The sequence below is a fragment of the Brachyhypopomus gauderio genome, chromosome 10 (genome assembly GCF_052324685.1).
Source record: "Brachyhypopomus gauderio isolate BG-103 chromosome 10, BGAUD_0.2, whole genome shotgun sequence".
NCBI lineage: Eukaryota > Metazoa > Chordata > Actinopteri > Gymnotiformes > Hypopomidae > Brachyhypopomus > Brachyhypopomus gauderio.
In genome coordinates, this window is record NC_135220.1 from 17,102,115 (window position 1) to 17,125,523 (window position 23,409).

Consider the following 23,409-nt stretch of genomic DNA (forward strand, 5'->3'; position numbering starts at 1 on the left):
AATCCCTCTGGAACTCATCCCTTTAAGCCACTCCCTCTGGAACTCAGCCCCTTAAGCCACTCCCTCTGGAGTTAAGCCACTGCACAGAAGAGGCCTAACTGCATTCAAGCCATGGTGTTAATTTCTCGCCAAACATATGAAAGGCATTTTTTTGGCAATTGCTCTGGGTCACTGACCTGCAAATCCCATTCAGAAGGCACTGAAAGTTGTATGCATGATTCCTAGAATGTTTGAAAACCCTGGAAATACACTCTCCTGAACAAATGCTCACATTACTAAAACATGCTAAAACTCTCTGTCAGTCAATGGCCGATACTGTTTGGCTATAGTAAAGTAACTTTAATCTGACTACTGCAGTTAATGTAAATATATTCATTTTAAATAATATTAACAAATGCATACTAATTCAAAAGGTAGAACTGTTATTTTCTAAATACCCAGTCACATTAAATTACAATAAGTTCAAAATAAGGATTTTTTTTCTAGATAAATAAATACAAACATATATAAAACCTACCATTAAACATTAAAACACTTGCTGACTCCCATTCTCTGTTATCAGAACTAGGCTATATATCAAAGATCGTTTCCTGAAGGTTGTGAATTTCTTTCTAATTCGCGAATCTCCTGGCCTACACGAAGCCGATCAGAAAAGCTCAGCGATACACGGGCACCATCACAACATGGCAGTGAGAGTACAACATATCCAACTACCACTGGAAATGTGGTCCTGTGTTTAAGCAAAACCGAACAATGAAAGTAGATGCAATTAAATATAAATCAAAGATGCCGTTTCAACACAATCTGCTTCTGATGAATAAATAGACCCCGACTCTTCTATCCTTTGTTGTTTTGCATTTCATGACAACAACAGCAGCAGTACAGCGAAGTGAGGACAGTCATGCAGGAACATTTGCAGTTCCCACCGCAGAAATGGACTTCGCGTAGTTACCTCACATTTATGAACTGAATAGCAAACATTAATCAGATCAGAGAAAGAAAATGACCATGTGAATCCTTTAGATAAACAGCAAATCTACACTTTTAAACAGTAAACTAGATGAACAAGGTCTAAATTGTATTAACATTCAAAACTAAATGTCACGTTTTAGGTATATGAATAGATATATAGTGCAGTCAGTAAATGTGAAACTTCATAGACATTTGGGGCAGACCTGATCAGAAGTGCAAAAGTTAGACTACCAGTTATGGCCGTTGTCAATATCTTCTGATGCACATTAAAGAGCGGCTTTGTAATAAGTGGAGCTCGAGCAGACCGCTGTAATCTGTATGAAAATAAACGGCGTAATGGCCGGACTAAAACGTTCCTCTCAACTTACGAAATGTTCATTTACGCGAGGACAACAACACGAATCGACGTGCTACTTATCTACAGGCTACCGTGACATGTCCGTATAATAACCACCATTATTCATTCTCCTCGTCGTGTGCTTTATTTGTGTGTTTTAGTGCACAGTTACAATACGTGAGGTCGTTAATAAGATGCCGACTGTCAGGACGGAGAAGTCTTGATAAAGAGGGCAACGGCAGCGATGGATGAGGAACGAGTGAAGGAGGAAAACGGTGCAACAGAACGCAGCAGGGCGAGGAGGCTGTCGCGAGTGACCGGCGGGGCATTTACTCGCCTCCCGAGATTCGAAGGGCTTAACGGACCTCTTAAGAGCGAATGAAAGCTCACTGTGGTACAACATGGCAGTAATTGTTTTACAATTTACTTGAACTCGATAAATGGTCGGTGTTTGGGTTTGCTCTGAAGCCTTATGCCACAATGTGTCGCCTTCTGGTTGTCTGTCGAGGGCGCCCCGCGTCTTTGTTATTATAATTGCCAGTTGGTGGAATTAGTGGTTCGCTAATACTGTTTACTGAATGTGTTTGTTGTACAATTGTACAACTAAAACGTTAAGATGATGTTGTATTAATGTGTCTGTCTCGGAACAGTGCCGAAACGTTAAGCGCTCTATGATTGGCTGTCTCAGATGCCTGTCAAGCATGTGGCCAATCGCAACCGCCCTTACATGAAAAAATCTACATTTCACTCACTCCATGTACAGTAGCCTATGTTGCAAAAAGTGAACCGAGAAACACGTTATCGGAGGGTGACAGAGGTGGACAACGATAAATACCGACCAACATTTTGATCACTGACCTGCTAAGTCACTTTAGTGCCCTGTTGCAGGTAAGTGACGACACGTTTGCACTGTTAGACTTTATTTTGCCAACACTTGAGTGATAATTCTCTGATACAACACCCAGGAAGCTATATTAAGTAGTCTCACACAACAATCATCGAGATAGGGTCTCGGTGGTCTGACGCTTAAATGAGTGTTTCTGTTGACTTTGGTGGCGTCTTCCGAGTGACTTCTCTCAGACTGAAACACAAAAAGTTTGCAGTAAATGACACGACTATAAGGCCAGACCGCGAGTGATGATGGCACTGGCTAGGCCAGTGAGTCCAGAGCCGTGAACATCCACACAGTCTCTAACTCAGGGCTTCACACCAGTTAGTGGGAACACTTCAACGCACGGGGAGGGGGGGGCTGTAACAAACAAGCTCACAAAATTGTTCGAGTGAATCGAAAGTACTTCCATAGAGAATCATTTAGCCCCACACTGGCTTGTTTTTTAGATGTATACGTTCGTTCTTTTTACTTTTGACGACTTCATACAGCGGCGTAGCGCCTTTCTATCACGGCGACGTCCATCCGGTGCTCGGAGTGTGTTTGTGCGGCTGCCGCACGGTCAGCGGAGAACTGTTACGATGTGTCAATAAGTTTAAGGTGGACGGAGGCTGGAACGAGAAGGCCTTGCTGTTTCAGCTCGGTTTCATGGGGTAAGTTTCGCTATTCGGATGCCGCGATGACAGAAAACCTGGATGTATTTTGCTACTAAACAAGACTCGGGTGCTGATTTAACAGCAGCTCTCGGCTATTCGGTGTGAAATTTGTGCCAGTTTGTTGCACCGTGCGGGTGAGAGGCGGACCGCTCTGCTACTTCACAACTCCGCGGTGTCGACCCGGTCTTGGGTTTTGAAAGGAGCTGCGTTTGCTTTTGTGACTCTCATGTCACCTCACGCTCATTTCAGGTGGGTTTTGTGTAAAAATTGAGGCTGCAGACCGGAGAGAGGACATGTACGACACGGCGAGCCGCTCGCCTCAGAGACACAGAACGGGCACTTCCCCTCCTCACGCAAGGTTACACCGTAACCACACCAGTGAACACGGCAGGCGCCGCGGCCGGGGGGGAGAAAAAACGGGCAATTTGGCTCAAAGTTGAGCCATAAAAGTGAAACGACGTCGAGCCCGAAGTGAGCAGAGGTTTTACTGAAACCATTGCATGTTCTGCTAATGACACGTCCAGCGGGGAACGGCGTTTCGCATCAGTGAAGCTAGCTTAGCTAGCCAGCTACTTTAATTCCGTCTAACACATCGGAGGGAGACCTGTCGAGAGACCGTCTCCTCAGAAAAAGTCTTCACTGGAGACACTTGAAGTAACGAGAGGACCGGTCCCACCGAGGACGGCGGTCTTTCTCCGAAAATGCACTGGGAGAGTTTGACAGGAGTGAGATTTATACTTCATTTTCCCCAAAGCAAGATGGACTCTCGTTCGCTTGTCTGTCTTGTCAGACCCCAGATCGACATTTTGCACCGAGATGCAAAACCGAGCATGGTTTGACTAGAGGTCAGTCGAACCGAGTACGAGCTCTTATGTGAATATTAACGGAGGCGACCGAATATCGACGACACGGGGCTTTATGTGTACTTCTTGCGACGGTGATCGAGAGTTCCCTCGGGTTGCAGAGATCACCGGTCTCACCTGAACACTACACGATACTGTATCGTGCACTCGACGCAACTGTGTCCGATCTGTTCGGTGTGACACGTTTGAATAAGATCTGTGTGGCTTTTTTAACCAATTCCTGGAGTGCCGTGTGCGATGAAAATGTATGGATTTGGAAATCACAACTTTACGCTTCAGCAACGATAACGAACGTGCCACCATAGTTCGCAGCTCGGGCAGCGCACGTAGCCCGTGTGTCTCACATGTAGCGAGCCACTAATCCACACACACACCGAGGCGAAACGTTTAAAATGTCGCTGACCGAAGAGATCGTGCACAGGCTGTGTTTTGCAGTGCCTTGGGTTGTGGTTCGGCGTGTATTCCTGCACTGAGGACGCAGTGTTTTTGTATTTTATAGGTCACCATCATCGCATGACACAGCCTGACTGACAGATCCATCTTCATCTTTCAAATACAGTATTTCCATATTCTGTGATTCAGTAAGTACGCCTTCAGTTCATGGCATGGTTTGTTTTTCGTTCGCAGTCCCCCCCCAACCCCCCCCCCCCCCCCCCCCCTTTCCCTCTCCTCACCCATAGACTATGCTGGTTCTATACCTTATCAAAGACTCATTACATCACTGTTTTGAATGCTGCTGGTGCAGCCTCGGTCATCAGTACTCTATAGCCTTACTTTACTTTGACTCCATACGATCATACTTAACGTGCACTGGTATCAATTCATTATTCAGTGTCATCATATACTAAACACAGAGCGTCATGTACAAGTTTTATAATTGATTTAATGCTGCTGATGTCGTACGTTTTACAGGGAGAAGTGCATTTTGGTAGTTTGTGACTGGTAGGTTATGTACAAATCAATGATTGCACATGATCTAGACATTAAGATGCAGGTTCCACACACCTAATAACTTATCGAATGTTATGGTGCTTCACAAATAATACTTCTGTGAAGGATTTGTAGATATGCAAATGAGGTCTTCACTCTTTTTCAATAATTTCTTAATGCATTATTCATGATGTTAACTTATCAAGGATTACACAATAAGGAAATTACAATTGTCAATCAGCTGACAGTTTTGCACATGAAAACAAGAGTTTAATCTAAACAAAGTTCAAATTCATCGTCCGTATGTGGGGAGATGATCCTTCATTATTCCCTCTGTTAAAAGGGAATATGTAGAGTTGCACATATCTGAAAATCAATAATAATAAAGCGAATGTGACCGGTGATCCTCTTCTCCGACCACAAATGAATCCGCATGTATTTTGTTGAGGCTACCTGCAGAAGAACCTTTTCTTTACCACGTAAGATAAATGGATTTTGACTGTACGACATTACCATGAAATGTCTTGTAGAAATGCATCTGAATCAGTTCGGAATATGAATGCATAAGAGCAACCTCAGTCCCTTCTGTGATAACCTTTATTAGTACGTTAGCAATTTTCTTAGTATGTTAGCAATTTTGTTTTATCATTTGTAAATGAATACACTATTAATTAAAGGTCATGTCATTTTTCTGCAGGACATGACTTTGTGATGCTAAAAATAACTACTTTTACATTAAGGTACGGGAAGCAACCCGAATGAACCAACAGATACATCGTATCTTAGCAATAAGACGCTAATTGAATTTGAGAGTTAATTGCTCCAGCTGCAGCTTGAGTAAACAGCAGTTTCATAGTCGTCAGGTGTACGATTTGGCTTAAGTATAGTTTAAGATGTAATGGTAGGTTACCGTAAAGTGATATGAATGTAGAGGTGACGGTGTCTACTCAAGCCATGATGAAGACTACAGTTACACCAAACCCAGTGAACGTTCCCTTTGTAATGGAATGAATTATCAGTGGTTGCACTCAATGTGCAAACAGGAGGAAGTAGTGACAGGACTAGTAGCCAGTGCGATTACGTTTGGGGTCCTGTTTGGCACATTAGATAGTAATAACATGGTCCTTAATAGGTGTAATGCATGTTTGCTTCAGGTGTCATCAAATGAGCACAAAATGGAGACGGGATCCAAATGTGTCACTGGTTTATGGAGCCAGGTCATCATTAGGAAGTCTTGGGGCACACAGGAGACCTGGTTCTGTCCAGGCTAGGAGGGCAAACTCGGAATGTGCATGATGGTTAGTCGGTTTGTGCTCTCTGCACCCATGAAAGCTGAGGCCTGCTCAACTTCTCCAGTCTGCTCAAGGAATTCAGTCCATGGACTGTGAAATTCTCCGGAGAGAATAGTTATTGATTTTCATTTATGAAATTATTTCCTGACTTGACTGAAATAAAATCAGATTGACTAATGCTAATCCAGTAATCTTTTGACACACTAACCTTTGATATTTTTATTCTAAGCGAGACTTAAAAGGCGACATAATGGGAGGTGTTAAAGCAAAGTGAATGTTGCTGCACATGTCCTGATTTGAAATTATTTGAAAACAAATCATGTTGATGTTTAAATAGTTCTAAATTTCATGTTTCTGAATAAATTGCCCATTTTCTAATGATATTTTTATGTGTATATTCAATGCTTACAATAGTAAGTCTATTTAATTTCAGTTTGTCAGCAAATACTGCAAGACTGTCAGAAATGCTTATGGTAAGACATCTTAATTGATTAAGGTGGAAACACATGTAGTTTGATATACTCATTCAACTGCTTCCTCCTTTCAGGAAATGATTATAATATCCACAGGAATCTACAAAACTGCAAATAAAATAGGTTTTTCTTAAGATTTGACCAAATTGTGCAACTGATGTCAGTCCAATGCAATGTGAACATCAGTACCGGCCATTTAAGAAAGTCTTATATAAAGTTTATACTTTAATTATAAAGATTAGTGGATCAGAGTTTCGATGGCACTTGGACGTGTATGTATGTGTGTGTGTGTGTGTGCGTGTGTGTGTGCGCGCGTGTGTGTGTCTGAGCGTAGTGTTACTGTGCTTTATTATCGATGTTTAATCATTTGTCTATAGTCACTTGTACTGGACTGGTTGGTCCTTCAGCAGAGTGGTTATGGCCATCCAGTGTGCAACTGACTTAAACGCTTTGAAATGGAGCAGGGTAGCGGTACAACACTGCTGCTCTTCCTGCAGCTCACCTCTTGGCTGAGGAGGCCACAGACCTTCATTAGCAGTATTCCTGTTCCTGGTGTCACCCCCACGGCAGCCAGGGGGCAGCAGATACTGGAGGAAGGAAACCAACTAGAAGGCAAAGAAATGTGGGCTAGTCATAGATGACTGTACTTCTTGGCAGTGACTATGCTGAGAGGTGCACTGTAGTTGACTAGTAGTGTGTTTGAATATAGCGTCTAACTGTGTGTGAGAGAGTGAGTGTGTGAGGGAGAGAGTGAGAGATGGGCACATGTAGATATAAAGTGCTGAGGTGAACAAGGAGTCCTGAGTCTCCACACCCTTAGATATGTGCATCTCTCTCTCTCTCTCTCTCTCTCTCTCTCTCTCTCTCTCTCTCTCCTTATCCACTTCCTCAGCTTCATACAGTGTCTGGTTTTGTGCCTGGCTTTGTCTCCCTCTCTCCCTCATTCTCTCGCTTTCCCTTAATGTGTCTCTTATAAAGCTTCTCTAATCTCGCCCTGTGATCTTGTACAGTGTGTACACACACAGGGAATTGTTCCACAACCAAGATATTTTGAGGAAGTGAGTGTGTAGATACGAGAGTCCCCCCCCTCCATGTAGCTATTGATCACGTTTGATATGTAAATCATAGTCTGCACACACCTCCCCTAGTGGGCAGCCCTGCCTTAAAAAAAAAAAAAGAATCGTACCTGGGTGATCAAAAACAGGTCACAACACCATTTTGACCCCTGACCCCCCCCCCCCCCCCCCCCCTTTCTCCAGGGTCAGCAGCAGCATGAAGGGCGGAGGAGGGCGGAAGGAGGCGGGGGCGGCGGAGGGCGAGGTGAGCAGCAAGCATCGGCCCAAACGCAAGTGTCTACAGTGGCACCCGCTGCTCTCCAAGAAGAAGGCACTGGACTTCTCAGAGGAAGAGGAGGAGGAGGAAGAGGAAGAGCTGGAGAAGGTGAGTTGCTCTCGGTGCCCCGGCGGAGAAGGCTGGTGGTGGCCGTAGATCAGGGTGGCTGTGGATTGATGCTGCGTGTAACTGAGGCTCTGCTCATGACCGAGGAGGCTGGAAGCAGGTCTTCCTCACTCATCATCTTCCTCAGCTTGTATTTACGTCTACTGATTTTATAAATGGTTTTGAGCACTGCTGAGACATGAAAGTGATCAGGATTCCACACAGTAGAACTTTGGATTTTTCTGTTTTATCAATTATTATTGCAAATTTGTAATGCAGAAAAGATGCAAATAAGCTCGGGAACTGAGCACGTTTGATTAGTGTCCTCACAACACTCACCTGTTCCAACAAACAACGAATAGATTGGGTCACAGTTGTTAAACTGTTAAACTCCTCATAGTTTTTCTTGATTGTTGTCCTGAGAAATAAAATGTCCTCCATTTCTTTGAACTCGTCACCCATTCAGTAGGTGACTTTGATCATCTGGTTTTCATAGTTACTATTTTACTGACACATACGTAAACTTTCAGTTCTGCTTATGCCTGGTTCACACTACACGATTTTAGGCAGGTTTTTCAGTCGCCGACTGATCGGAGAAACTGTGGTCGGAGGCAAATCGGCAGTTACTCGTCGCCCGCTCAGTCGTGTAGTGTGAACTGCTGAAAGACGCTCGCCGAGCAGTCGCCGACTCGTCGCAGACGACCGGCAGATATCTAGCATGTTTAATATCTAGCCCAGTCGGCGACTGAGAGTCGGCAGCAGCGTCTAGCTACAGCCAATGGGAACGCGGAGAGAGAACCGCGGCACCGCTGAAGATATCTCTGAAGAATGTAAAAAACTTTCAAGAATACTTTCAAAACAGTAACCCAGCAAACACACAAAATCCTCACCTTTCTTACAACTTTACTACAACACTGTGTTTGTTATTGTGACAGCACTGGAAAAATAGTGCGATTGATTATATTTATGTTCAGTTGGGACTATGGAGTGTTTAAACGGTAAAAAAATAATAACGAAAATGTGGAGTACATGTACATTGTGTTTTTTTTTTTTCTTCTACGTGGTGTTGCTGGTTCTCGCGAGAGTTTCATTTTCGTGTTCTCGCGTTTTTGGACGGCAGCCAGATGAGTCGGCGATTCCCCAGACGTTTAATTCGTGAGCCCGCGTCGCCGATCAGTCATGTAGTGTGAAAGCCACAACAACTGAAAGACTCGCGATTACAGCACAACCAGTCGTGTAGTGCGAACGGCACAAAAACCTGACGACTGAAAAGTCGTGTAGTTTGAACCTGGCGTTACGTGATTAATTTCTAGCATAAGCAGTACAGATGAGCAGATACTCAGTACAGCGTCGTTCTCCCTCCCTCCCTCCAGGTGGCGACGGTGTGCGCGGAGCGCGCTGCGCGTGAGCCTGAGTGCGGGGCGCTGGAGGACGAGGTGTTTGAGGAGGACGCGGCAGAGCAGCGGGCCCGCCGCCCCATGAACGCCTTCCTGCTCTTCTGCAAGCGCCATCGCTCCCTGGTGCGCCAGGAGCACCCTCGCCTGGACAACCGCGGCGCCACCAAGATCCTGGCGGACTGGTGGGCCGTGCTGGAGCCCGCCGAGAAGCAGAAGTACACGGACATGGCCAAGGAGGTGAGGGACCGGGCACCGCCACAGGGGGGCGCTCTGGAGCCCGGCGCTCGCGGTTGGTCACCGGAGGTCTCCGACGGCCTGTCTGCGTAAGGTGGCTCGGTAGTAGTGGTCGAGCTCAAAGTGGAGAGGTCCGTGAGCTAGGGTGGCCCACTTAGCGGGGTAATAAATCTCAGGAATCAGCACACTATAGGAACTCCGTGCCTGAGAGCCAAGAGACTACGGGCAGGCTGTCATTTGTCAGTGGTGAGCTCGGAGCTGAACCAGCTGATGAATGTCTTCTGTGCTGAACCGAGTCCGGTGAGCCCGTCCGGTGAGCCCGTCCGGGAGCGGGCGGCGCTTAACTCGGAACACGGAGGAGCGACGCGTCTGTAGTCCAGACAGTACCGGCGCCCTCTGCCACTCTCCAGTGTCTGATGAGGTCAGTCGGGCCAAGGAGGAATCCCAGCAGGTCCATGTTCTCTGGACCACAAACCTGTTTGAGCGTCATGGCGAACGTTCGACCTGGCCCTGGACCGTTCCCAGCTCACCCGTCTGCCCGAAGGCGCACGTGTGATTCGTGACGTGCCCTCCTCATCCTTGCCAGACGGCACGTCCACGTGAGAGTCGCATGAGGACAAACGTGTGCCTTTTCTCAAGTTCCTGCCTGTTTGACGACCTTATTATTCTCTTCTGTCTGCAGTTATTGACAAATGACAAGAAGAAATTAAACACCCCTATTCTACAGATTATCAGACAGGTTAAGGCTCTTTCGCTGATCTTTAGCTGCTATATATTTACATTCATGTGTTCTACAAGATCTTGTGTCTGTCCATACTGCCTGACCTGGATCTAGATTAATCTTTTCCCCTCATTGCTTGTGTTAGTAATAACATCAGTATTGACGTTGCGTTCTCATTCGGTCCGAGCAGTCTACATGCGCCAATCCCAACAGTTTCTACATACGCCAATCCCAACAGTTTGTTTGCTGTCTCTCCCTCCTCTACGCAGTATAAGGATGCCTTTATGAAGGCTAACCCGGGCTATAAGTGGTGTCCAGCAACTAGCAAGCAAGTGAAGTCTCCCGCTCACGGCGGGAAGAAGGCCTGGTCTCTGCCCTCCCACCCCGCCAAGGATGCCCCCGTGGCCAAAAAAGTGCCCGTAGCCGACCGCGCCCCTCAGCTGAACTTCGCCATGGCAGGTGGGTCTGCGAACACACACGCACACACACACACACACACACACACACACACAAAAACACTTTTATGGTTCCTGTTTTAAATTGTTTAAAAAAAGAATTTCTTTTTCATTTTGTTTTCATGATTGCAGTGTATTATTGTAACTTCCACATGACATGGGTAAAATGGTGACCAGCTCTACGATATGCGAGCATTGTAAGTTTGTAGAGGGTCAGGTTCTCGGGTTACTGCAGGGCTTCCTGGAGTGGTCCAGGGAAGCTGGACTTCATGGCTCCAGCCCTGACCTGGGATTAGCTGACACATGCTAATTTCACTGGTGTTCATATTTCTCCCTTACAGGCAGTGCCATAATCTCTCTCAGCATCAGTCTCCAGTCCATCAAAGTGCATTTTGCTTCGTCTCATTTATACAAACAGATTAATGCAAATGAAGAAGCCCTTTGCTCGCATTGCTGATGACCTCTGTCCAAAACGTCCTGCATTTTTGGAGACCATGTGTACTCCACTGAAGTGTTTACTGTCCTCTCTATATGTGCTCGTGTGCCTGTGTTAGTCGTTGAATACCTTGAGCTCTGAGCTGTGTTCCAGTCTCATGTCTCACATTCATACAGATCAGACTGTTCGTTCAGATCTGTAAGGCGCGATGTGATCCACATTCATACAGATGTGTTAGTTCAGATCAGATCTGATCCTGGAGCAGTTTTCTATGCTCCCAGAAGTTTGATATTCAGGACCCCAGGCAGGGGTCTAACCCTACATAATTGTTTGATTGCTGATCTCAATTTCTGTTATTTCCCCTGACATTATTGTGTGTGTGTGTCTAGATCCAACTAAGATGGGAGGGCTAAGCATGCTACTGCTAGCAGGAGAGCACGCCCTGACTGCCAGAGAGGTACAACACCACCACTACAGCCCATAATACGTTACCATGGCAACATCAGGCTGCTGTAGGGTTGTTGGTGGACATCGACATCCCTACAACCCTCTCTGTCTGAGAGTCCGCACTGGCTATGAAGGATGCATTTCTTACATTCCCATTCATGATGGGAGACTTCACTAGTGGTTACTAGTGAAATAGTGCACCTTGTGTCAGTAAGGAAATTACAGTAATTGTTATACAGGGCAGTGCTTTAGAACAAGGCTGCACCAGGAGAAGCATCCCAACGTGTTTCAGCGATGCTGTGTCTCATAGCTGTGGCTCATAGCTGTGGCTCATAGCTGTGTCTACAGCACTGTCTGTTTACAAAATGATGATGAAGATGTAGATGAAGAAGGTACACCCTCTGATGGTACTGACAGTGATGGTACTGATGGTACTGACCTCACAGACCCTGAAGGTACTGACCTCACAGACCCTGATGGTACTGACCTCACAGACCATGATGGTACTGACCTCACAGACCATGATGGTACTGACCTCACAGACCATGATGGTACTGACCTCACAGACCCTGAAGGTACTGACCTCACAGACCCTGAAGGTACTGACCTCACAGACCGTGATGGTACTGACCTCACAGACCCTGTTGGTACTGACCTCACAGACCCTGTTGGTACTGACCTCACAAACCGTGATGGTACTGACCTCACAGACCGCGATGGTACTGACCTCACAGACCGCGATGGTACTGACCTCACAGACCGTGATGGTACTGACTGTGTACTGACTGATGGTGTATACTTGTATTCAGTTGAAACTTTCACACTGCTAAAGCCAACAAGTGCCAAGATTAGACAATTAATTTCTGAATATAAAACCAGAAAGAGGGTTTATAGACACTGGTCTAGGATCAGATCTATGTAATTGTACTTCCTCGAGTACTCAAGTAAAAAAAATAAGCAGTTCAACTTCAGTGTGTTCTTGTTTTAACCAGTATAAGAGAAAGGACAAGCCTGATCTCAGATCAGTGGAACAAAGGTAGCAATTACAAACTCTAGAGGTTGAGCCTTCTGACCGCCACTGGTGACTCTGTGGAGTCACCTGCCCCCTAGTGTGAGTAGAGTGGAATTGCAGCCACCTGTCAGCAAGGTTGAGACAGGCTGTTTACGAGGTGCTCCACACATTGGTAAACATTAAACCAGCTGCTGTATCAGCTGTGGTTTAGCACATCCATTAAAAATGGTCTTAACTGTTGAGTTCTGACTAGTGTAATGCTGGCCACATGAGAGTAATGTTAAACAAAGCAGCTGTGGCCATGAAGTCCTGTTAACTTAAGCTCAAAGATTTTATATCTAGTGATGCGACAGTATTGAATTTCTTGTTACGGTAAGATAACTTATCACTAGCACCTTCTGTCCAATGCCAATATTTTACATTTATACATTTTTAAATAATGTCAAACTATAATCTGTATATATTTCATTCTCTTTGATGTTATTTCTCAAGGGTTGAATACCATTTTTCTGTCTTGGCCTGGTGCAGGTATAAGAACCTACAACAGTCCCCAACATCAGATACTTTGATGGATGGAGTTAGTAGTAAAATAAAATAAAAGTACATGACTGATTACTGTAAAATTACTCCAAATAGATCTTGACCTTGACTAAAGTGACCTCTGATTATTAGCATGTTTCTTATCAATTCATGAAAATGACGTCTCAGCAAAACAGAAACCTTAAACTCCAATCTGTCCAGCTGATTATCTGACGAAAGTCCAACATTTAAATAACGTGTCGATGTTTCCATTAAGCATGAGTTCAGGAGCTGAGCATGCCATCACTCACTATCATTGTGTTCATGGTGAAGAGCGCCATTTTGTAGTCTGCTACAAATGACCACAAATGTCATTAGCTTCAGCCAGTCAGATGTTCCGATTAATGTCTGGTAAGGGTCGTCCTGCCCAGTGTCGAGGAGGTCTGCACTCTCATAATATAGTCCAGCATCCTGAGGGGATTTATTTAATGACATGAGAGCAAACCGGAGGTAAGCAGTGCAGACCCTTCAAATCCCAGATGTAGATGAACGTTAGAAGGTTCATCATTAGGTGGGTTGAATATCTTCTGAATAATGGTAAGTAGCCTTAGAATCACTGAACGTGCTCCTTGAACGTGTGCCATCTGTAATATGTATTTTTAACCTACACTTTAAAAAATGAGTCCTAATTTGTGCTTTGATAGACGGTGCTGGGCTTATGCAGGGAAGCATATGGAGGTCCTGCTGTCTGTCTGAAATGAGTTCTCAGTTTTCTCTGAGCTAATAAACACGGGGTTGCCTCCCAGTTGAGTGTGTTGGGCTGGGTCCATCCCCACGAACACACGGGCTGTACTGAGCCAGGACTTTCTAAACCTGGCCTAACTACTTTAAATTGACCGTTGTTGTAAAGGTTTCAGAACTATGAGACCTGGTGTTCTTTCCTAGCAGATCTACTGGGGAGCCTGTTAGTAACTGGTCAGTGGCCATTTTAGCACAGGATTTGAGCTATGCTACACTTAACTGTATGGTTAAAGTTTAGAATGCAAGCTTTAATTATATTTGCATATATTACTACATATTTCAATGTTGGCAAAACTCTTGTGTATATATAATATACAGGTTTTCCATTTTAAGTGAGCATGAGTAAGGTCGATAGGCTGTCTAGTTGATTCTTGGACAGCTGAGTGGTTGTCACTAGATCACCTGGGAATCGTGGGTCTAAGGGGCATGTTTAGTGAGGATCGTGGGTCTAGCGGGCATGTTTAGTGAGGATCGTGGGTCTAGGGGGCATGTTTAGTGAGGATCGTGGGTCTAGGGGGCATGTTTAGTGAGGATCGTGGGTCTGGGGGGCATGTTTAGTGAGGATCGTGGGTCTAAGGGGCATGTTTAGTGAGGATCATGGGTCTGGGGGGCATGTTTAGTGAGGATCGTGGGTCTAGGGGGCATGTTTAGTGAGGATCGTGGGTCTAGGGGGCATGTTTAGTGAGGATCGTGGGTCTGCGGGGCATGTTTAGTGAGGATCGTGGGTCTGGGGGGCATGTTTAGTGAGGATCGTGGGTCTAGGGGGCATGTTTAGTGAGGATTGTGGGTCTAAGGGGCATGTTTAGTGAGGATCATGGGTCTGGGGGGCATGTTTAGTGAGGATCGTGGGTCTGGGGGGCGTGTATAGTGAGGATTTTGCGTCTGGGGGTGTGCATAGTGAGGGTCATGGGTCTGGGGGGCGTGTTTAGTGAGGATCGTGGGTCTGGGGGGTGTGTTTATTGAGGATTGTTGGTCTGGGGGCTGTATTTAGTGAATATTGGTCTCATGGCTGGAAGCCAACAGAGAGAGCTTACATTTCACTTACAAAGGCCAAGACCGAAGGCGAAAGACCTCAGAAACATACAGGTGTTAAACTTGGCTACATTGCAGACCTGCGAGTGAGTCACCAGCAAAGATCCCCAACGGGGGTGTCGACCAGGGACCACAGACGTCAAGCACTGATCACCAAAGATCAGCAACCAAAAAACCACATTGACCATTGTATTTCAGTATATTGTTAATGTGTTCATTGCTCTTGTAGGGACTATGCATAATATAGTCTGTGATGGCATTTACACATGTAAATACATGCACATGTCTGTGCATGTATTTGTCAGAGTTAGGGTCAGGACCAAAGTCTTGTACATTGAAACTGGTGCTATTTAAACATGGACACAGATAAAACTTCTGGTTCTTAAAGTCAAATTTATTATAGCTTACACAGGGTTTGATGCTAAAGTAAGACTTATCTAACAGGTTAATCAGGTTTGAGGCAGCTTTATGAAATCATTCAATTGCAATCACTCTGTTCATGCAGATATTTGTGGATCTTTATTACGCTCAGGTTGTTTGGTGGTATTAGATTGTAGTTACCTGCATATAATAGGACTTTTATCATGTTATATGAGGACCGTGCACATATACTTCTAAAAAGTCTGGAGCTGAGAATTCTCCATGTTGTCAGTGATACAGTGCTGCAGACTAGTGGTAGATGGAGGTTCTTATGGATATATACAGGACTGTATGAGTGAGTGTGTGTCTGTCTGCGAATGCATTTTCACTGCAGACAGAGTTTTACCGTGTGTGTGTGTGTGTGTGTGTGTGTGTGTGTGTGTGTGTGTGTGTGTGTGTGTGTGTGTGTGTGTGTGTGTGTGTGTGTGTGTGCGTGCTCGTGCGTCTCTGTGGGCTCTTTTCATTCCTGTTAATCTGAAGTGAATTCCATTTTGCAGCTGCTAAGTGATCCTGATTGCCCTCGGTGCTGTGCGTCTGTCACTGAACAGTGCCGGAGAGGCTCCATCAAACAACAATAAGCCACCACGCTGCCTTTGCTGCCTCAAACGCGTTACGTCATCCTCCAAAACGCGTCAGCGCTGGGGCCCATCGTTGAAAAGCTGGCATGGCCCCACTAGTCATAACGCACTATTCCTCCATGACATTTGAACAGAAATTAAAGTATATTTTCCTAACGAAGAGCCAGACATCGTTTCAGCATTGTTCAGCACAGACCATAAGCCTCTGCGTTTGCCATCTGCCAGTTAATAAAGCAAAAGAGGACATTTTAAAAAATCCTTTTTTTTTTCATTTGATCTTTTCTTCGGTCAGACTGTATAGCTCCCAGTGTGCTAAGAATGATCTTAGCCCAGCACCTCTCTGACCGTTCTGCCTTCTCTTGGAAGGACTGGTCCTGTAATGTCCAGAGCTCGGGGAGAGAGGATCCTGTCTGCTCTTCTCTCTCTGTGAGCAGTTTGGACCAGCTTCCCACCACAGCCAGGACATGAGCGGGACGTGACCTCTGCTTCCTTGTCTGCAGGTCGTTGCAATACTGTGGTTGCACCCTCGGTGGGAGACTGTACACATCTTAGTACAGTGAGTCCCCGCTGACGGGGTTAGAGACTGAAAAGTCCGTTGTAAAGCAGTTTTCGTCGTTAAGCGTGACCCTGGATTTAGATGCGCTTTGATCGTAAATACAGTATAGAAAAAAACCTAACAATGTTCTCGTGCATGCGTACAGCGTGAGAAAGAGCGTTCGCGTTGCCGAGATGGGCTGCGGTGGAGGCTACGCTGCCTCAGCTTATCATACACAACACTCCACTGTGCTGCCACTGCTCCTCCACGCACAGCGCGAAATAAAAAAAAAAGTCGGTCGTAACTCCGGTCTGTCGTTAACCAGACCCGTCGTTAAGCGGGGACTCACTGTACAGACATTAGTTTTAGGACCAAGCTTGGTGCAGATTGGTACTGCTGAACCTCAGTTAAGCTCCGCCATACTAATGTCGCCATCTTTTGTTTGAAAGCAGTTTGAACATTTAGTATGTTGTTGTGTATTTTTTTTGTTGTTTTTATTTTTATTTTTATTTTTTGGACTTTTTGTTCAGAGACATTTTGTTTTGTTATTGTTTTTCACTGTTGAGGTTTGTTCGAGTTCCTCGAGCTCCTAATGGACAGGAGTGCCCGTTGCATTCTGGAAAGTCTGGAAATACCAAGCGCACACCTCCATTCACTGACACACACACACAAACACACACACACACACACCTCTGTTCACCTACACATACACACACACGCTGTCAGCCATGTTCCTTGTGCACACTTGGCCCAATAAAGTTGTCGTTTAACATCACCCTGTTTTCTGCCCCCAGGTGTCCTCCTGTCCACCCCAACCTGCAGACGGGCATCAGACCTCAGACAGCAGGACCCCAGCGTCCCCCCAGACGGAGGTGAGAGGAACCATACTACACCCCACAGCTGACTGCTTAATGCTTTAAATGTAAACCTTTAAATGATTATGGAGGAAGGAGGGTGGGAATGTCTGGGAGAGCCCTCAGACAAGCCAGTAACTGCACCAGAGTCAGCTTTGCAATGAGCTCACAATCCTAATTCACCACCACTGCTGAGAAGACCAGTCCAATAACATGTGGAATGGGTTTAATTAATTCCTATATCCATGTCCAGATAATTATAGGTGCAGATTGTGCCATTTTCATGTTCAGCTATGTTTGAGGTGCTAAAATCAGTGTCTGAGACTAAGTGAGCACGCCTGGCTTCTCTGGCCAACTGAAGGCTCTCCTCTCTGAGAGGATGTCAAAGCCATTAGCATACTGAAGGAGAACAACAAAACATACAGTGGCGATTGAAACTACATGAGCCATCTCATGTAGAGCCATCTAGGGTACCTTCCAGAGCTTCCACCCTTCGGTCAGTCCTCTCTAACCCGACCCGTCATCTCCTCTGGCTGGCCGCGACATAGTCTTCATACAAGGATGAAGGCGGAGGCGAATTCTGATTGGTTAGAACAAGGCACAAGAGCTATAGCGTAATTGGATAAAGTAGAATGAGTGACTTGTGCTTGACTTCCAATACATTTGGGGAGGAGATGGTATTGTTCGTGTCACTCAGTGGACTTTGTTAGTATTGTTTGTGTCAGTTAATGGGCTTTGTTAATATTGTTTTGTCTCAGTTAATGAGGTTCAGAAGTATTGTTTGTCTCAGTTAAAGAGCTTTGTTAGTATTGTCAGTTAATGCATTTTTGTTAGTAATTAGGGGTGGGTATCACCACTGATTTCCCAGTTTGATTAGATTCCGATTCACAAGGTCCCGATTCAATTAAATTTTTGATTCGATTCGATCCGATTCATTTAAGATATTAGTGTTTATACTGTGAACATCAGTTACAAATATTTTTTTATATCAATTAATCCACACAGTTCCACATAGCTTTTTTACCAGAAAAGGCATTGAAAGCAATTTTGAACAGCCTTTTAAAGTGCAAATTAAGTTTTCTTTTTTAACATGTAACAAAAACATTTATGAACATAGTTCTGAATATTGTAAACATTAAGGTCCAAAAACTCAGATTTATTCATGACTGCTTTCTGACATCTTGGAGATTGTCAAATTTTTCTGCAAGAAAAGGAGCTGATCAACATGTTGAGGAGTGAGACAGCTCCTTTGTGCAGTAACAAGTAACAATATTGCCAGCTGTTGAGAAAACTTCACAGCTTTATACTTGACGCGTTGCGACCGGCGTGAGGGTCCGCGCACCGAAAACGACGTAATCGCGGTGGCTCCACCCGTGCGCTGTCGCTTCGCGAGGTCGTGCACCTCTCGAATTTTGTAACTTCGCGCGCGCCGCGCTTCAGCGCAATGAACAAAGTCGTGTTTGCAGGGTTCATACACAAGGTGGAATTCAAGCACGTCACGCGATATAAAACGCGAGACATTAAAACGGTACGCATATGCCGGGAAAATAAAATTTCTAAAGATCGATCTCAGGTTTAATAAATCGATATCGAATCATTGAAATGAAGATCGATTTGAATTGAAAAATCGATTTTTTAAACACACCCCTATTAGTAATGTTTGTCTCAGCTAATGGGCGTTGTTAGTATTGTTAGTACTTGGTTAATGAGCTTTGTTAGTATTGTTTGTCTCATTTAATGAGCTTTGTCAGTATTGTCAGTTAATGGGCTTTGATAGTATTGTCAGTTAATGGGCTTTGTTGTTATTGTTTGTGTCAGTTAATGGGCTTTGTTGGTATTTGTTTGTTAATGGGTTTTGTTAAACATGCCATTCAGGAGCAGTTCTAATGCTGAAATGTAGATCACATGTTCATATATTGTAGATATATTGTAGAACACATGCATAGCTGAACATTGTGGACGGAAGCTCTGAGGTTTGGGTGGCTGTGGTGTTTGTTGTGGGTTTTGCTGTTTTAATTATTTTTATCTTTTAATATTTAGTCCTTTTGTCAGTTACAGTGCTTCCTTCCTGGGGTGTTTACGTGTCTGCAATGACCGAGTTAGTCAGCCACTAAATTTAGTTCAACCAAGTTCCTTAAAATGACACCAGTGTTAAAATTCAGAAGAAATGTTCAGACGTTCCGAGCAGTGCGCTGGACTGTTCCGACGTTCGAAACAGTGCGCTGGACAGTTCCGACGTTCCGAGCAGTGCGCTGGACTGTTCCGACGTTCCAAACAGTGCGCTGGACTGTTCCGACATTCCGAGCAGTGCGCTGGACTGTTCCAACGTTCCGAGCAGTGTGCTGGACAGTTCCGACGTTCCGAGCAGTGCGCTGGACTGTTCCGACAATCTGCCCACGTCATCTCATTTCATTCGTTTGTCCAACGCTGTATAATTGTGAGAGGTGATTAACAAATAATAATTTGATTATTTCTCTCCACTACGGGAAGAAAGTGAAGCTTTGTTGTATCTTTAGTGCAGTGGTTCCCAAAGTGGGGGGCGCGCCCCCTAGGTGGGGCGTGGAGCTATTGCAGGGGGGGCGCAGAGCTTGGAAGTAAAACATGTGCACATGTGTCAATATGGTGGGGGGGCTGTGTGGGGGGGGCACAAAAATATTCTCAGCTACTAAAGGGGGGCACGGCAGAAAAAGTTTGGGAACCACTGCTTTAGTGTGTTGTGTGTTGTGCTCTATCCATGTCACACAGCCCCTTTATCTTTACATTTGTAGATCTTGTCCAGCGGTTCTCAGGCCTCACTTTCTGAGGGGAAACAGTGTGGTCAGTCTGCTCTCTTTCAGCTTGCTGAGGTACACACACACACACACACACACAATTTGATTCACAATGGTATCCATATAATGTGGCCTAGGACAGTTTTGATGACAATTCTGCCCTCTAGTGGCCATTGTCTTAACAGAACAGTTGCTATTATTCTGCTATATCAGCTGTTTCATCAGTGATTTACAGAAGGTTGAAGATTGTTGCTTTGTGTTTGTTGAATCCTAACTGTGTGTGTGTGTGTGTGTGTGTGTGTGTGTGTGTGTGTGTGTGTGTGTGTGTGTGTGTGTGTGTGTGTGTTGTAGATGTGTTTGGCCTCTGAGGCGGAGAAAATGGAGGCTCTCTCCTTCCAGCCTGCTGTGGACTCCTCTTCTCTCTGTGCCCTGCACAGCACTGCCAGCACCACGCCGCCCGTGTGCCGAGACCAGCCAGACCTTCCTCTCCCTGCGCCATCTTCCTCCTCTTCCTCCTCTTCCTCATCATCTTCCTCTCGCTCCCCCACCGAGGGCGGGGCTCCCGTGCTCGTCCAGGCTGCCAAAAAGAAGAAGAAGAAGAAGAAGGCGGCAAAGGAGTTGAAGAGTGAGAAGAGCCCCAGTTCGCCCCGGAAACCCTGCAGGAAGCGCCCAGCACCCGTCTCCGACCTGGACAGCCTGATGTACACCATCGAGGCTGTAGCCAAAGGAGCTTGGGGCCCTGAGGAGGCGGGCGGGAAGGAGGTGGGGGAGGTGGGTGGGAAGGAGGTGGAGGAGGCGGGCGTAGAAGGTGCCGCAGGCCCCGCCCAGCAGCCGCCCCCTGCCAAGAAGAAGAATAAACTCAAAGCCAAGAAACAGCTCAGGGTCAAGGACGAAGCGTCTGAGGAAGAGGGGCACGGGGGCGGGGCACGGGACCGCCAGGCGGAGCCCGAAGCGGCTGCGTCCGTTCCCGAGGCGGAGCCAAAGGCGGAGCGCACGGAGGAGGTGGAGTTGAAGGTGGAGCCCACTAGCCATATCCAGGATGCAACACAGCATGGCTCCGCCCCCCAGCCAATCGGCGTCGGAGAGGAAGACAGATGTCCGCGGGCGGGGAGAGAGGACGATGTAGATCCACCTCAGACCATCAGAGGGGAGGAGAAGAACTGCGAGGACAAACCGTCCCGAGGGCGGACGGAGGACAGGGACGCGGAGGCCAAGCCTGAAGCGTGCGGCTCCAGGAAGTCTGAGCGCAGCTGTAAGGGGGCGCTGTACAAGACTCTGGTGTCTGAAGGAATGCTGACATCACTGCGCGCCAACGTGGACCGAGGTATTAAGAGATGGCATGTTAAATAAGTAAAAATATATACCCCTGTCTTAAAATGCTACCACTGATTGAGCCGTGATGCACCTATGTCAGATGACGTGTGATCTAATCGCGTCACCCATGTCGGATGGCATGTGATCTAATCGCGTCACCCATGTCGGATGACGTGTGATCTAATCGCGTCACCCATGTCGGATGACGTGTGATCTAATCGCGTCACCCATGTCGGATGACGTGTGATCTAATCGCGGCACCTATGTCGGATGACGTGTGATCTAATCGCGGCACCCATGTCGGATGACGTGTGATCTAATCGCGTCACCCATGTCGGATGACGTGTGATCTAATCGCGTCACCCATGTCGGATGACGTGTGATCTAATCGCGTCACCCATGTCGGATGACGTGTGATCTAATCGCGTCACCCATGTCGGATGACGTGTGATCTAATCGCGGCACCTATGTCGGATGACGTGTGATCTAATCGCGTCACCCATGTCGGATGACGTGTGATCTAATCGCGTCACCCATGTCGGATGACGTGTGATCTAATCGCGTCACCCATGTCGGATGACGTGTGATCTAATCGCGTCACCCATGTCGGATGACGTGTGATCTAATCGCGTCACCCATGTCGGATGACGTGTGATCTAATCGCGGCACCTATGTCGGATGACGTGTGATCTAATCGCGTCACCCATGTCGGATGACGTGTGATCTAATCGCGTCCGTGTGCTCACAGGGAAGCGTGTGCGAGGCTCTATGGCTGAGCATGACTTGCCGTGGACAGAGGAAAGCTGTTCCTTCAGCCCACCAGCTGCTTACAACCCCAAAAAGCTGAAGAAGTCCAAATCGAAAGAGGACACTGGGGTGCCTGGGTGAGTGTCCCCTCCAGCAGGCCTGTCTCTTCCTGTCTCTTCCTGTCTCTCAGTCTCCGTTTGCCTTCACAAACGGCATCATCCAACACCTGTATGAGTGCAGAAGGATGCACTTCCTGTAAAATGCCTTGCGATTTGAATGAAGAGGCGTGACATTCTGCTTCTGTCCTTCTGATTGGCAGCGGTCTGGGGAAGCTGGAGGAGGAGTTTGAGGAGAAGTTTAACAGCCTGCCTCAGTACAGCCCCATAACCTTCGACAAGAAGAGCTCGACGGTCACCAAGCGGAAGAGAGCCGGCTCGGGCAGTCTTCCTGGGCCTCCTCTGGCCAACAAGGGTGAGCACATAGCCACGCTCCCATTGGTCACTTCCTCCTGGCACCGCCTCTCATTTCCTGTTTTGTTCATGGCAACAGGAAGTGCTCACCTCCATACAGAGCGCATCACGGCAGCCATCTTAACAGCGCATGCCATCTTCCTCTTTTCTGTTCTATTTATAATCAGGTCCATGTCCATCTCAGAAAAAGACTTTATTCCACAAGATTGTTAGCAAGTACAAGCACAAAAAGGAGGAGGGCGGGTCCTCGGATAAAGGTGACGGAGAAAGCAGAGGCTGTGGCTTATCTGCCTGGTGTTGTTTTTCATTCTATTCTCTTGGTCTGCATTTTGTGTGCTTGTTTATGCGTTTGTGGGTGCTTGTGTGTGTGTGTGTGTGTGTGTGTTTGTGTTTGTGTGCGCCCATGTGTGTGCCCATGTGCACACTCAAGTGCATTAGTCAAATGGGCCATTGCACAATGCTGTTATCAGTGGTTTAGCCACCTACAGACCACAGCACTTTTGACAGAACAAATCGAGGTCACCTTCATGCACCACACTGCACAGGGTGTTTGTGGAAATTCTGATGCTCATTTTATCCAGCGGTATATACACAAGCCCCTTAAAATCTACACGCTAGCCCAGGGTTTGTTCTGTTTGTTTGTTTGTTTGAGCTGAGCCTGTAGACCTTTTGCTAAAGCTCTTCTTCACTTTAACAGCCATAGCTCCACCCGAGTCGGTCAGCATGGAGGCAGGACCCGGGACCAGGGCGGACACCACCCGTGCCTCCCTCTTTTCCAATGCACGCAGGGTGGGCAGTGTGCCCGTGGGCAGCCAGA

At 46.4% G+C, this 23,409-nt stretch overlaps 1 protein-coding gene across 6 annotated transcripts in view; it reads left to right on the forward strand.

Moving 5' to 3' along the window:
- The first annotated feature begins 1,374 nt into the window (after window positions 1-1,374).
- Window positions 1,375-23,409, forward strand: part of bbx (BBX high mobility group box domain containing) — a 26,198-nt gene continuing 4,163 nt past the window's right edge. The window contains exons 1-14 of one of the 6 annotated variants that reach the window (XM_077020022.1): window positions 1,375-1,703; window positions 2,073-2,197; window positions 4,217-4,298; window positions 7,672-7,852; window positions 9,223-9,483; window positions 10,471-10,660; window positions 11,482-11,549; window positions 17,231-17,308; window positions 20,059-20,136; window positions 20,413-21,385; window positions 22,124-22,259; window positions 22,442-22,593; window positions 22,760-22,849; window positions 23,290-23,409. The exon at window positions 23,290-23,409 is cut by the window's right edge and continues 72 nt beyond it. In XM_077020022.1, coding sequence (XP_076876137.1) covers window positions 7,685-7,852; window positions 9,223-9,483; window positions 10,471-10,660; window positions 11,482-11,549; window positions 17,231-17,308; window positions 20,059-20,136; window positions 20,413-21,385; window positions 22,124-22,259; window positions 22,442-22,593; window positions 22,760-22,849; window positions 23,290-23,409 — 2,314 coding nt within the window. In that variant the 5' untranslated portion in view covers window positions 1,375-1,703; window positions 2,073-2,197; window positions 4,217-4,298; window positions 7,672-7,684. Of the gene's footprint in view, window positions 1,704-1,805; window positions 2,198-2,562; window positions 2,852-2,905; window positions 3,104-3,137; window positions 3,700-4,216; window positions 4,299-7,671; window positions 7,853-9,222; window positions 9,484-10,470; window positions 10,661-11,481; window positions 11,550-17,230; window positions 17,309-20,058; window positions 20,137-20,412; window positions 21,386-22,123; window positions 22,260-22,441; window positions 22,594-22,759; window positions 22,850-23,289 lie in introns of those variants that run through there. The other 5 variants (XM_077020026.1, XM_077020023.1, XM_077020025.1 and 2 more) reach the window with 5 other exon arrangements.